The sequence below is a fragment of the Pristiophorus japonicus genome, unplaced genomic scaffold (assembly GCF_044704955.1).
Source record: "Pristiophorus japonicus isolate sPriJap1 unplaced genomic scaffold, sPriJap1.hap1 HAP1_SCAFFOLD_304, whole genome shotgun sequence".
NCBI lineage: Eukaryota > Metazoa > Chordata > Chondrichthyes > Pristiophoridae > Pristiophorus > Pristiophorus japonicus.
Genome location: NW_027252824.1, coordinates 161,139 through 176,138, shown reverse-complemented (window position 1 = coordinate 176,138; position 15,000 = coordinate 161,139). Strand labels below are relative to the sequence as shown.

At 49.8% G+C, this 15,000-nt stretch overlaps 1 protein-coding gene across 1 annotated transcript in view; it reads left to right on the top strand.

The window, feature by feature from the left end:
• Positions 1 to 52: 52 nt before the first annotated feature.
• The window catches only part of LOC139249323 (NF-kappa-B inhibitor zeta-like), a 28,183-nt gene continuing 13,235 nt past the window's right edge, over positions 53 to 15,000 (top strand). Inside the window, exons 1-4 of the mRNA XM_070872302.1 lie at positions 53 to 132; positions 10,302 to 10,396; positions 12,314 to 12,344; positions 13,065 to 13,315. Coding sequence (XP_070728403.1) covers positions 117 to 132; positions 10,302 to 10,396; positions 12,314 to 12,344; positions 13,065 to 13,315 — 393 coding nt within the window. The 5' untranslated portion in view covers positions 53 to 116. The remainder of the gene's footprint in view (positions 133 to 10,301; positions 10,397 to 12,313; positions 12,345 to 13,064; positions 13,316 to 15,000) is intronic.

Genomic DNA, 15,000 nt, shown 5'->3' with positions numbered 1-15,000 from the left:
GAGGAGTTTGTTTAAAGAGTGAAAGCTCGGTCTGTCCTCAGTCCAAGCATAAACAGAGATCCGGGAGCGGAGAGAGGCAGTGACAGCTCGGAGGGACCCAGGCTCTGTGCCCGGACATGCACTGGCAGAAATGTGAGTACCGCTTCTGATCATCAGGGTCCGGGGCAGTGAGAGAGGGGGGTTCACAGGGGCCCGGGGTACCCTCCAGCACCACAGTAGCCCCTCAATCTCAATCTCCCTGTTCCTCTCTCACCCTCCTCCTCCCTCAATCTCTCTCCCTGTCCCTCAATCTCCCTCTCCCTCAATCTCCATGTCCGTCTCTCACTCTCTCACCCTCCTCCTCCCTCAATCTCTCTCCATGTCCCTCAATCTCCCTCCCTGTCCCTCTCCCTCAATCTACCTGTCCCTCTCTCACTCTCTCACCCTCATATTTTCTCTCCCCCTTCCTCAATCTCCCTGTCCCTCAATCTCCCACCCTCAATCTCCCTCTCCCTCTCTCCCTGTCCCTCAATCTCCCTGTCCTTCAATCTCCCTCCCTCAATTTCCCTCTCACCCTCCCTTTCCCTGTCCATATCTGTCTCTCTCCCTGTCCCTCTCTCACTCTCTCACCCTCCCTCAATCTCCCTCTCCCACTCTCCCTGTTACTGTCTGTCTCTCACGCTCTCGCCCTCTCTCTCTCTCTCTCTCCCTCCCTCCCTCTCTCAATCACCCTCTCTCTCTCCCACTCTCCCTGTCTCTGTCTGTCTCTCACTCTCTCACCCTCCCTCTCTCCCTCGCTCCATCAATCTCCCTCTCCCTCAATCTTCCCCTCCCTCAATCTCCCTGTCTGTCTTTCTCTCTTCCCTCACTCTCCCTCCCTCAATCTCCCTCTCCCTATCTCTGTCTTTCTGTCTCTCTCTCTGTGTCTCTATCTCTCTCTCTGTCTCACTCTCTCTCTGTCTGTCTGTCTCTCTCTCTCTCTCTCTCCCTGTCTCTCTCTCTCTCTCTCTCCCTGTCTCTCTCTCTCTGTCTGTCTGTCTCTCTCTCTCTCTCACTCTCTGTCTGTCTGTCTGTCTCTGTCACTCTCTCACCCTCTCTCTCTCACTCTCTGTCTGTCTCTCTTTCTATCTATCTCTCTGTCTCTCTCACTCTCTCTCTCTCTCTCTCTCTCACTCTCTGTCTGTGTCTCTCTCTATCTATCTCTCTCTCTATCGCTCTGTCTCTATCTCTCTGTCTCTATCTCTGTCCCTCTCCCCCTCTCCCTCTGAAATATGAGCTCATTGAGTTACAGTCTCTGATTGTATGAGTTACAGGGAACCCCAAGCCCAGCCCGGGTCAGTCACTGTGTCGGCCTCACTGGGAATCCCCAGGCCGGGGATTCCACTTGGTGCGTCACTCGCGGCTCAGTCCAGCGAGCACCAATCACAACGGCCGACGTCACTGGGGAACTGCAACACTGGGTTCGAGCAGAGAACCCCGCCCTGGGCTGAGCCCGGTGATATTACGGAGGGCAGGGGAGCAGTCCCAGAGAGGGAAGGACTCCCCCTCCCCAACTCAACAAATCCCAAAGTGCCACACACACATTCAAACATTTGGTTTGAATTGTGGTCACCTGTGTAAGTTGGGAAACACGGCAGCATGTTGCGCACAGCAAGATCCCACACACAGCCCTGTGATAATAACTCAGATCATCTGTGTCAGTGATGTTGGTTGAGGGATAAATATTGGCCCCAGACACCGGGGAGAACTCCCCCTGCTCTTCTTCCAAATAATACCATGGGATCTTTTACATCCAACTGAGAGCAGACAGGGCCTCGGTTTAATGTCTCAATCCGAAAGACGGCACCTCCGACAGTGCGGCACTCCCTCAGTACTGCCCCTCCGACAGTGCGGTGCTCCCTCAATACTGCCCCTCCGACAGTGTGGCGCTCCCTCAGTACTGCCCCTCCGACAGTGCGGTGCTCCCTCAGTACTGCCCCTCCGACAGTGCGGCACTCCCTCAGTACTGCCCCTCCGACAGTGTGGCGCTCCCTCAGTACTGCCCCTCCGACAGTGCGGTGCTCCCTCAGTACTGCCCCTCCGACAGTGCGGCACTCCCTCAGTACTGCCCCTCCGACAGTGCGGCACTCCCTCAGTACTGCCCCTCCGACAGTGCGGGGCTCCCTCAGTACTGCCCCTCCGACAGTGCGGTGCTCCCTCAGTACTGCCCCTCCGACAGTGCGGCGCTCCCTCAGTACTGCCTCTCCGACAGTCACTCCCTCAGTACTGCCCCTCCGACAGTGCGGCACTCCCTCAGTACTGCCCCTCCGACAGTGCGGTGCTCCCTCAATACTGCCCCTCCGACAGTGTGGCGCTCCCTCAGTACTGCCCCTCCGACAGTGCGGCACTCCCTCAGTACTGCCCCTCCGACAGTGCGGCGCTCCCTCAGTACTGCCCCTCCGACAGTGCGGCACTCCCTCAGTACCGCCCTCCAACAGTGCGGCGCTCCCTCAGTACTGCCCCTCCGACAGTGCGGCACTCCCTCAGTACTGCCCCTCCAACAGTGCGGCACTCCCTCAGTACCGCCCCTCCGACAGCACAGTACGGTGCTCCCTCAGTACCGACCCTCTGACCGCGCCAATATTGATTCCTCAACCAACATCACTAAAGCAAATTACCTGGTCGTGATCACGTTGCTGTTTGTGCGAGCTTGCTGTGCTCTTTCCTACCTTACAACAGTGACCGCAAAAAAAGTACTTTGTTGGCTGTGAGGCGCTTTGGGAGGACATGAGGTGGTGAAAGAAGGTGCTGTGGGAAGGGAGACCTTTCCTTTCCGGAGGGTGGAGGGTGAATCAGCTCCTGATCACTGAGCACAGAGTGAGGAGGTCAGGGTTCCAGGAACTAATGAGTTGAGTCAGTGATGATTCAAGCACACATTGAGCGAGCAGGGAGAGGAAGAGGTGACTCAAAAGGGGAAGCTGTCCCTTTAAGAGTACCAAAAGAGGAAGCTGTCCCTTTAAGAGTATCGAAGGGGATTTGGTTGCTTTCTAAATGAAGTGGGAGCACTCTAGATGCCGGGCAGATATGGGCAGGAGAATCAGTCAGGGGGGCCCACGGCTTCTGTGATGTCAGCGCAGGTACATGGCCGCAAAGATCACACGAGGCGGCTCCTTCCCCTCGAATTATTCCGTCTTTCGTAAAGGAAACAGGAAAAGGAAACTCACTCGGGCTGTGACCTGTCAGCAGAATGCAGCACGTTTCTTGCTGCAATCTTTGCCCAGCCTCCTGATCCACAGACAGCCAGATATAGAATAAACGCAGCCTCACACCATTAACTCTGCAATACCTCCCCATTGCCTGGCCCAACAGACTGAATCCCCGGCAAGTGATGGTGCCTGGAGATTGGGTTAGGGTGAGGGGTCTCACCTAATGTTAGGGTGTGTGTTAGAGTTAGGGGTTACAGTTAATGTTAGGGTGTGTGTTAGAGTTAGGGGTTACAGTTAATGTTAGGGTGTGTGTTAGAGTTAGGGGTTACAGTTAATGTTAGGGTGTGTGTTAGAGTTAGGGGTTACAGTTAATGTTGGGGTGTGTGTTAGAGTTAGGGGTTACAGTTAATGTTAGGGTGTATTTTATTGTTCGGGGTTACAGTTAATGTTAGGGTGTGTGTTAGAGTTAGGGATTACAGTTAATGTTAGGGTGTGTGTTAGAGTTAGGGGTTACAGTTAATATTAGGGTGTGTGTTAGAGTTAGGGGTCCCACCTAATGTTAGGGTGTGTGTTAGAGTTAGGGGTCTCACCTAATGTTAGGGTGTGTGTTAGTGTTAGGGATTACAGTTAATGTTTGGGTGTGTGTTAGAGTTAGGGATTACAGTTAATGTTAGGGTGTGTGTTAGAGTTAGGGATTACAGTTAATGTTAGGGTGTGTGTTAGAGTTAGGGATTACAGTTAATGTTAGGGTGTGTGTTAGAGTTAGGGATTACAGTTAATGTTTGGGTGTGTGTTAGAGTTAGGGATTACAGTTAATGTTAGGGTGTGTGTTAGAGTTAGGGGTTACAGTTAATGTTAGGGTGTGTGTTAGAGTTAGGGATTACAGTTAATATTAGGGTGTGTGTTAGAGTTAGGGATTACAGTTAATGTTAGGGTGTGTGTTAGAGTTAGGGGTTACAGTTAATGTTAGGGTGTGTATTAGAGTTAGGGGTCTCACCTAATGTTAGGGTGTGTGTTAGAGTTAGGGGTCTCACCTAATGTTAGGGTATGTGTTCGAGTTAGGGATTACAGTTAATGTTAGGGTGTGTGTTAGAGTTAGGGGTTACAGTTAATGTTAGGGTTTGTGTTAGAGTTAGGGGTCTCACCTAATGTTAGGGTTTGTGTTAGAGTTAGGGATTACAGTTAATGTTAGGGTGTGTGTTAGAGTTAGGGGTTACAGTTAATGTTAGGGTCTGTGTTAGAGTTATGGATTACAGTTAATGTTAGGGTGTGTGTTAGAGTTAGGGGTCTCACCTAATGTTAGGGTTTGTGTTAGAGTTAGGGGTTACAGTTAATGTTAGGGTGTGTGTTAGAGTTAGGGGTGTCAGTTAATGTTGGGGTGTGTGTTAGAGTTAGGGGTTTCAGTTAATGTTGGGGTGTGTGTTAGAGTTAGGGGTTACAGTTAATGTTAGGATGTGTGTTAGAGTTACGGGTCTCACCTAATGTTAGGGTGTGTGTTAGAGTTATGGATTACAGTTAATGTTAGGGTGTGTGTTAGAGTTAGGGGTTACAGTTAATGTTAAGGTGTGTGTTAGAATTAGGGGTTACAGTTAATGTTAGGGTGTGTGTTAGAGTTAGGGGTTACAGTTAATGTTAGGGTGTGTGTTAGAGTTAGGGATTACAGTTAATGTTAGGGTGTGTGTTAGAGTTAGGGGTTACAGTTAATGTTAGGGTGTGTGTTAGAGTTAGGGGTTACAGTTAATGTTAGGGTGTATTTTATTGTTCGGGGTTACAGTTAATGTTAGGGTGTGTGTTAGAGTTAGGGGTTACAGTTAATGTTAGGGTGTGTGTTAGAGTTAGGGTTAGGGATTAGGCATTAGTATTGGGATTAATGTTAAGGTAAGGGTTAGTGTTAGGGTTAAGGTTATAGTTAGGGTTTGGGGTTGGGTTAGAGTTAGTTTTAAAGTTAATGTTAGTTTTAGGGGTTGGGATTAATGTAAGGGTTATGGTTATATTTAGGGTTGGGGTCAGTTTTAACTTTAGTTTTGGTTTTAGGGGTTGGTGTTAGTGTTCGGGTTAAAGTTATATTAAGGGTGCAGCATTGGTTTTAGTTTAGTTTTAGGTGTTGTCGATAGTGTTAGGGTTAATTTTAGGGTTCGGGTTATTTTTAAGGGTTGGGGTTAGTGTTAGGGTTGGCATTGGGAATTCGGTGATGGACTAGGGTTTAGTGATCGTGGTCACTTTGGGTTAAGGGTTGGGTTCGAGATAAAAAGGGAAAAATAGCCTATGAGACAAAACTAGCAACAAATATAAAAATAGATTGTGAGAGCTTCTACAAGTATGTAAAAAGGAAGAGAGAAGCAAAAATAAACATTAGTCCCTTAGAGACTAAGGCAGGAGAAATTATTATGGAGGAATATGGAAATGGCAGATACGTTAAATAAATATTTTGTATGTTTTCACAGTCGGAGATGCAAGAGTAATACCTAAAATGTTGGGGAACCTTGGGTCTAATGAGGGTGAGAAGCTTAATATAATCAATATAAGGAGAGAAAAAGTACTCGAGAAACTAATGGGACTAATAAAATCTCCTGGACCCGACGGCCTACCTCCTAGGGGTCTACAAGGGGTGCCTGCAGAGAGAGTGGATGGGTGATTTTGATCTGACCAAGTTCTCGAGACTCAAGAATGGTCCCAGCGGATTGGAAGGTTGTAAATGTAACGCCGCTGTTCAAGACAGGAGGGAGAGAGAAAACGGGGAACTACAGGCCAGTTAGCCTGACATCAGTCGTCGGGGAAATGCTGGAATCCATTGTCGAGGAAGTGGTTCATAATCGTAACATGATTAGGCAGGGTCAACTTGGTTATATGAAAGGGAAATTGCTTTTGACAAATTTATTAGTTTGAGGATGTAACGAGCAGGGTAGATGAAGGGGAACCAGTGGATGGAGTATATTTGGATTTCCAAAAGGCATTCGATAAGGTGCCACATAAAAGGTTATTACACAAGTTAAGGGCTCATGGGGTTGGGGGTAATGTATTAGCATGGATTGAGGATTGGTTGATGGACAGAAAACAGAGAGTAGGAATAAACGGGTATTTTTAAGGTTGTCAAACGGTAGCTAGTGGAGTGCCGCAAGGATCAGTGCTGGGGCATCAGCTATTTACAATCTATATTAATGACCTCGATGAAGGGACCGAGTGTAATGTATCCAAGTTTGCTGATGATATAAAGCTCGGTGGGACAGTAAGCTGTGAGGAGAACACAAAGCTTCTGCAAAGGGATATAGATAGACTCACCATCATCGTAGGCAGTCCCTCGGAATCGAGGAAGACTTGCTTCCACTCTAACAATGAGTCCTCAGGTTACTGAACAGTCCAATACGAGAGCCACAGTCCTGGTCACTGGTGGGACAGATAGTCGTTGAGGGAAGTGGAGGGTGGATACACGAGGTGAGGTGACAGATGGAGTATTAGGTGCGAAATGTGAGGTTGGTCACTTTGGTCGGAAAAATAGAAAAAATAATATTTTTTAAAAGGTGAGAAACGTTTGAATGGTGTTCAGAGAGATTTGGAGGTCCTTGAGCAAGAGACACACAAAGCGAGCGTGTAGGTACAGCAGGCAATAAGGGAGGCAAATGGCATTTTGTCCTTTATTGCAAGGGAGGTTGGAGTATAAGAGTGAGGAAGTCTTGCAACAATTGTACGGGGCCTTGGTGAGGCCACACCTGGAGTACTGTGCACAGTCCTGGTCTCCTTATCTGAGGAAGGATATACTTACCTTGGAGGTGGTACAACGAAGGTTCAACAGACTGATCCCGGGGATGTTTGGACTGTCCTACGATGAGAGATTGTGTTGAAGGGACCTATACTCTCTGGAGTTTAGAAGAATGAGAGGTGATCTCATTGAAACACACAACATTCTGACAGGGCTTGACAGGGTAGATACAGGGAGGGTGTTTCCCCCCGGGCTGGGGAGTCTAGAACCAGGGGTCACACAGTCTCAGGATAAGGGGTCGGCCATTTAGGACTGAGATGAGGAGGAATTTCTTCACTCAGAGGGGAGGTGAATCTGTGGAATTCTCTGCCCCAGAGGGCTGTGGAGGCACAGTCTCTCAATATATTCGGTATGCAGGTACAGCAAGTGATCAGGAAGGCCAATGGTATCTTGGCCTTTATTGCAAAGGGGATGGAGTATAAAAGCTGGAAAGTCTTGCTCCAGTTATACAGGGTATTGGTGAGGCCACACCTGGAGTACTGCGTGCAGTTTTGGTTTCCGTATTTACGAAAGGATATACTTGCTTTGGAGGCAGTTCAGAGAAGGTTCACTTGGTTGATTCCGGGGATGAGGGGGTTGACTTATGAGGAAAGGTTGAGGAGGTTGGGCCTCTACACATTGGAATTCAGAAGAATGAGAGGTGATCTTATGGAAACGTATCAGATTATGAGGGGGCTCGACAAGGTGGATGCAGAGAGGATGTTCCCACTGATGGGGGAGACTAGAACTAGGGGGCATGATCTTAGAATAAGGGGCCGCCCATTTAAAACTGAGATGAGGAGGAATTTCTTCTCTCAGAGGGTTGTAAATCTGTGGAATTCGCTGCCCCAGAGAGCTGTGGAGGCTGGGACATTGAATATATTTAAGACAGAGATAGACAGTTTCTTAACCGATAAGGGAATAAGGGGGCGGGCAGGGAAGTGGAGCTGAGTCCATGATCGGATCAGCCATGATCGTATTAAATGGCGGAGCAGGCTCGAGGGGCCGAATGGCCAACTCCTGCTCCTATTTCTTATGTTCTTATGTTAGGGTTACGGTCAGGTTAACGGATTAGGGTTAGGGTAAGGTTTAGGATAAGGGTTAAGTTAGGGTGAGGCTTCGGGGTTAGGTTCGGTTTTAGGGTTAGGTTTAGGGTAAGGGTTAAAGGATTGGCTTGGGGTTAGGGTAAATTTTAGCAGGTTAAGTTTAGGGTTAGGGTAAGGGTTAGGGTAAGGGTTAGGGTTAGGTTTAGGGTTAGGATTAGGGTTAGGGCAAGGGTTAGGATCAGGGTTAGGGTTAGGGTTAGGGTTAGGGTTAGGGTTAGGATTAGGGTTAGGGCAAGGGTTAGGATCAGGGTTAGGGTTAGGGTTCGGGTTAGGGTTAGGGTTAGTGTAAGGGTTAGGGTTAGGGTTAGGGTTAGGGTTAAGGTTAGGGTTCGGGTTGGGGTCAGGGTTAGGTTTAGGGTCAGGTTTAGTGTTCGAGTTCGGGTAAGGTTTAGGGTCAGAGTCAGGGTGCCGGTTAGGGTAAGGTTTAGGGATAGGGTTAGGGTAAGGTTTAGGCTTAGTGTAAGGGTTCGTGTCAGGGTTAGGGTTAAGGTTACGGTTAGGGTTAGGGTCAGGGTTAGGTTTAGGGTAAGGTTTAGTGTTAGTGTTAGTGTTAGTGTTAGTGTTACGGTAAGGTTTAGGGTCAGGGTTCGGGTTCGGGTAAAGTTTCGGGTTAGGGTTAGGCTTAGGATTAGGGTTAGGGTTAGGGTAAGGTTTAGTGCAAGGTTTCGGGTAAAGGTTAGAGTTAGGGTCAGGGTTGGGGTTCAGGTAAGTTTTAGGGTCAGAATCAGAGTTTGGGTTGGGGTTAGAGTTAAGGTAAGAGTTTGGGTCAGAGTCAGTGTTCGGGTTAGGGTAAGGTTTAGGGTTAGGTTTTGGGTGAGGTTTAGGGTCAGAGTCAGGGTTCGGGTTGGGGTTAAGGTTAGGGTTCGGGTCAGAGTCAGGGTTTGGGTTAGGGTAAGGTTTAGGGTTCGTGTTCGGGTAAGGTTTCGGGTTAGTGTTAGGGTTCAGCTTAGGATTAGGGTTAGGGTTAGGGTAAGGTTTAGAGTAAGGTTTAGGGTAAAGGTTAGAGTTAGGGTAAGGGTTGGGGTTAGGGTAAGTTTTAGGGTCAGAGTCAGGGTTCGGGTTAGGTTTAGGGTTAGGATTAGGGTTTAGGGTTAGGGTTACGGTAAGGGTTAGGGTCAGCGTCAGGGTAAGGGTTAGGGTAAGGTTTAGGGTCAGGGTTAGGGTTAGTGTCAGGTTTAGGGTTCGGGTAAGGTTTAGGGTCAAGGTCAGGGTCAGGGTTCGGGTAAGGTTTAGGGTTGGGGTTACGGTGAGGATTCACAGTTAAGTTAGGTTTTCAGGTTAGGGTTTGCGAGTAAGGTTTATGGATAGGGAAATGTTTCGGGTCAGGTTTAGGGTTAGGGTTCGGGTAAGTTTTTGGGTTCGGATAAGTTTTAGGGTTAGGTAAGGTTTCGGAATACGGTTCAGGTTAGGTTCAGTGTTAGGGTCACCTTTAGGGATAGGGTTAGGATCAGGTTTAGGGTTAGGGTAAGGTTCAGTGTTTGGGTTTGGGTTCGGGTAAGGTTAGGGTTAGAGTTCGGGTTAGGGTAAGGTTAGGGTTAGGGTAAGGTTTAGGGTTCGGGTTACGGTGAGGATTCGCAGTTAAGTTAGGTTTTCAGATTAGGGTTCGCGAAGAAGGTTTATGGATCGGGAAATGTTTAGGGTCAGGGTTACGGATAGGGTTCGGGTAAGTTTTAGGGTAAGGGTAACTTCGGGATAGTGTTAGGGTAAGTTTTAGGGTTAGGTAAGGTTTAGGAATATGATTTAGGTTAGGATAAGTGTTAGGGTTAAGGTTAGGGTAAGGTTTAGGGATAGGGTTAGGTTCAGGGATAGGAATAGGGTTAGTGTAAGGGTTAGGGTTAGGGTTAGGGTAAGGTTTAGGGATAGGATAATAAATTGGGTTAGGGTTAGGGTTAGGGTTAGGGTTAGGGATAGGGTTAGGTTCAGGGATAGGGATAGGGTTAGGTTTAGGGATAGGATAATAAATTGGGTTAGGGTTAGGGTTAGGGATAGGGTTAGGTTCAGGGATAGGGATAGGGTTAGCGTAAGGGTTAGGGTGAGGTTTAGGGTAAAGTTTAGGGATAGGATAATAAATTGGGTTCGGGTTAGGGTTAGGGTTGGGATAAGGTTCAGAGTTAGGGTTAGGGTCAGGGATTAGGTTATGTGTTAGGATTAGGGTTAACAGATTAGGTTTAGGGTCAGGGTAAGGTTTCGGGAATGGGAAAATGTTTTGGGTCAGGGTTCAGGATCGGGATAGGGCAACGGTTGAATACTTCATTGTTTTTCTGTTGCTTTTTCATATACCGTCTACTGTCACAGCTCCAAAAGAGAAGTCACATCAACAAAACGTTCTCCGCACCGTCAGGGAGCTGCTCGAGGAGAAGCGGAGATGTGGAGCGAGCACAAGCATGGTGGTGAGAGCCGTCATGGATACGGTCAATGGATTGGCTCCATTGGGATTGTGTCCAGGGGGAGTGAATGGGAAGGGGTTTGGGTCCATTGGGTTTGTGTACAGTGTGAGTGAATGGGAAGGGGTTTGGGTCCATTGGGTTTGTGTACAGTGTGAGTGAATGGGAAGGGGTTTGGGTCCATTTGGTTTGTGTACAGTGTGAGTGAATGGGAAGGGGTTTGGGTCCATTGGGATTGTGTCCAGGGGGAGTGAATCGGAAGGGGTTTGGGTCCATTGGGTTTGTGTACAGTGTGAGTGAATGGGAAGGGGTTTGGGTCCATTGGGTTTGTGTCCAGGGGGAGTGAATGGGAAGGGGTTTGGGTCCATTGGGATTGTGTACAGTGGGAGTGAATGGGAAGGGGTTTGGGTCCATTGGGTTTGTGTCCAGGGGTAGTGAATGGGAAGGGGTTTGGATCCATTGGGATTGTGTACAGTGGGGGTGAATGGGAAGGGGTTTGGATCCATTGGGATTGTGTACAGTGGGAGTGAATGGGAAGGGGATTGGGTCCATTGGGATTGTGTACAGTGGGAGTGAATGGGAAGGGGTTTGGGTCCATTGGGTTTGTGTACAGTGTGAGTGAATGGGAAGGGGTTTAGGTCCATTGGGTTTGTGTCCAGGGGGAGTGAATGGGAAGGGGTTTGGGTCCATTGGGATTGTGTACAGTGGGAGTGAATGGGAAGGGGTTTGGGTCCATTGGGTTTGTGTACAGTGTGAGTGAATGGGAAGGGGTTTGGGTCCATTGGGTTTGTGTCCAGGGGGAGTGAATGGGAAGGGGTTTGGGTCAATTGGGTTTGTGTACAGTGGGAGTGAATGGGAAGGGGTTTGGGTCAATTGGGATTGTGTCCAGGGGGAGTGAATGGGAAGGGGTTTGGGTCAATTGGGATTGTGTCCAGGGGGAGTGAATGGGAAGGGGTTTGGGTCCATTGGGATTGTGTACAGTGGGAGTGGATGGGAAGGGGTTTGGGTCAATTGGGATTATGTACAGTGGGAGTGAATGGGAAAGGGTTTGGGTCCATTGGGATTGTGTACAGTGGGAGTGAATGGGAATAGGTTTGGGTCCATTGGGATTGTGTGCAGTGGGAATGGTTGGGACTGGTTTTGGGTCCATTGGGATTGTATACAGTGGGAATGAATGGGAAGGGGTTTGGATCCATTGGGATTGTGTACAGTGGGAGTGAATGGGAAGGGGTTTGGGTCCATTGGGATTGTGTACAGTGGGAGTGAATGGGAAGGGGTTTGGGTCCATTGGGACTGTGTACAGTGGGAGTGAAAGGGAAGGGGTTTAGGTACATTGGAATTGTGTACAGTGGGGATAAATGGGAAGGGTTTTGGGTCCATTGGGATTGTGCACAGTTGGAGTGAATGGGAAGGGGTTTGGGTATATTGGGATTGTGTACAGTGTGAGTGAATGGGAAGGGATTTGGGTCCATTGGGATTGTGTACAGTGGGAGTGAATGGGAAGGGATTTGGGTCCATTGGGATTGTGTACAGTGGGGATGAATGGGAAGGGTTTTGGGTCCATTGGGATTGTGTACAGTGGGAGTGAATGGGAAGGGATTTGGGTCCATTGGGATTGTGTACAGTGGGAGTGAATGGGAAAGGGTTTGGGTCCATTGGGATTGTGTACAGTGGGAGTGAATGGGAAGGGGTTTGGGTCCATTGGGATTGTGTACAGTGTGAGTGAATGGGAAGGGATTTGGTTCCATTGGGATTGTGTACAGTGGGAGTAAAAATGAAGGGTTTTGAGTCCATTGGGATTGTGTACCGTACGAGTGAATGGGAAGGGGTTTGGTTCCATGGGGATTGTGTACAGTGGGGTTGTCAATCCCTGCGTACATCCGAGAATCTTTTCAATACATTCATTTATTTTTTTCTTTCCAGGAATCTCCAAAAGTTCCTCCCCACCACACAGGTAAGTGTTACACCTCACCAGTCCTCACCGAATCCATCGTAACTCACTCCCGGCTATCTGTTATTCTATATATTAATCCCCCGAACCCCTCGATTAGATTCCAGTCTGTAACTCACTCCCGGGTATCAGTTATTCTATATATAAACACCCCCGAACCCCTCGATTGGATTCCAGCCTGTAACTCACTCCCGGGTATCTGTTATTCTATATATTAACCCCCGAACCCCTCGATTGGATTCCAGCCTGTAACTCACTCCTGGGTATCTGTTATTCTATATATAAACACCCCCGAACCCCTCGATTGGATTCCAGCCTGTAATTCACTCCCGGGTATCTGTTATTCTATATATTAACCCCCGAACCCATCGATTAGATTCCAGTCTGTAACTCACTCCGGGGTATCTGTTATTCTATATATTAACCCCCTGAACCCCTCGATTAGATTCCAGCCTGTAACTCACTCCCGGGGTATCTGTTATTCTATATATAAACCTCCCAAACCCCTCGATGAGATTCCAGCCTGTAACACACTCCCGGGTATCTGTTATTCTATATCTAACCACCCCTCCCGAACCCCTCGGTTAGATTCCAGCCTGTAACTCACTCCCGGGTATCTGTTATTCTATATATAAACCCCCCGAACCCCTCGATTAGATTTCAGCCTGTAACTCTGTGCCCACTCTATGAATATTAATCTAATCCCCTTTTTTCCTATTACAGATGAGTTTAATTTTTCGGATTCTGGGGCAGGTGCTGGTCCCATATTCCAATCTTCGTACCCATCTTGGCACACGGATGTTTCTCAGTCCATCATATCTCCAGAATCATGTCGCTACGGGCTGCCGAATGAATTCACACCTGGTGACCCCGTCAGTCCCTTCAACACTACAAGTCTGTGCCAGGCGTATGGATACCCAGCTCCGTGCAGCGATCCCACCCCTCTCTACCCTGATCACCAGCCCAGCTTCATGGTAAGTGACTGCATCATTTCAGGGTCATTCTTTCCTGATTACCAAATCCCCATGGTCAAAGGGCACCCCATACCATCTACAGTAGACACCTCAAGTCGCTGGAGAAATACCACCAACGATGTCTCCGCAAGATCCTGCAAATCCCCTGGGAGGACAGACGCACCAACGTTAGCGTCCTCGACCAGGCCCAACATCCCCAGCATCGAAGCACTGACCACACTCGACCAGCTCCGCTGGGCAGGGCCACATTGTCCGCATGTCCCCCAGACACGAGACTCCCCAAAGCAAGCGCTCTACTCGGAACTCCTTCACAGCAAACGAGCCAAAGGTGGGCAGAGGGAACGTTACAAGGGACCACCCTCAAAGCCTCCCTGATATAAAGTGCAACATCCCCACCGACACCTGGGAGTCCCTGGCCCAAAGACCAGTCCGCCCTAAGTGGAGGGAGTGCATCCGGGAGGGGCGCTGAGCACCTCGAGTCTCGTCGCCGAGAGCGTGCAGAAACCAGGCGCAGGCAGCGGAAGGAGCGTGCGGCAAACCAGTCCCACCCTCCCCTTCCCTCAACGTCTATCTGTCCCACCCTCCCCTTCCCTCAACGTCTACCTGTCCCACCCTCCCCTTCCCTCAACGTCTATCTGTCCCACCCTCCCCTTCCCTCAACGTCTATCTGTCCCACCCTCCCCTTCCCTCAACGTCTACCTGTCCCACCCTCCCCTTCCCTCAACGTCTACCTGTCCCACCCTCCCCTTCCCTCAACGTCTATCTGTCCCACCCTCCCCTTCCCTCAACGTCTATCTGTCCCACCCTCCCCTTCCCTCAACGTCTATCTGTCCCACCCTCCCCTTCCCTCAACGTCTACCTGTCCCACCCTCCCCTTCCCTCAACGTCTACCTGTCCCACCCTCCCCTTCCCTCAACGTCTATCTGTCCCACCTGTGACAGGGACTGTGGTTCCCGTATTGGACTGTTCAGTCACCTCAGGACTCATTGTTAGAGTGGAAGCACGTCTTCCTCGATTCCGAGGGACTGCCTATGATGGTGATGATGTGGGGCACCAGGTGAGGGCGGCCAGGTAGGGAGAGCAGGTGAGGGGCAGGAGGAACAGGAATGGTGCTGATGTCACACTGTGTGTGAGTCGTTGTGCCGAAACACCATGCTCTTGGAATGCTCCCAGTGGCACCCATTACCCTTACTGCCCCCACTGCCCCCACCCCACACTCCACACCCCCTCAATCTCACATTGTTGGGGGATTGAGGAGAGGGAGGATTGGGGGGGGAGAGTGGGATTGGGGGGGAGGGGGGATTGGGGGGGGAGAGTGGGATTGGGGGGGGAGAGTGGGATTGGGGGGGGAGAGTGGGATTGGGGGGAGTGGGATTGGGGGTGAGAGTGGGGGGATTGGGGGTGAGAGTGGGATTGGGGGTGAGAGTGGGATTGGGGGTGAGAGTGGGATTTGGGGGGAGAGTGGGATTGGGGGGAGAGTGGGATTGGGGGGGAGAGTGGGATTGGGGGGAGAGTGGGATTGGGGGGAGTGGGATTGGGGGGGAGAGTGGGATTGGGGGGGAGAGTGGGATTTGGGGGGAGAGTGGGATTTGGGGGAGGAGGGGTTGGGGGGGACGGGTTGGGGGGAGAATGGAATTTGGGGGGAGGAGGGGTTGGGGGGGAGAGTGGGATTTGGGGGGGAGGAG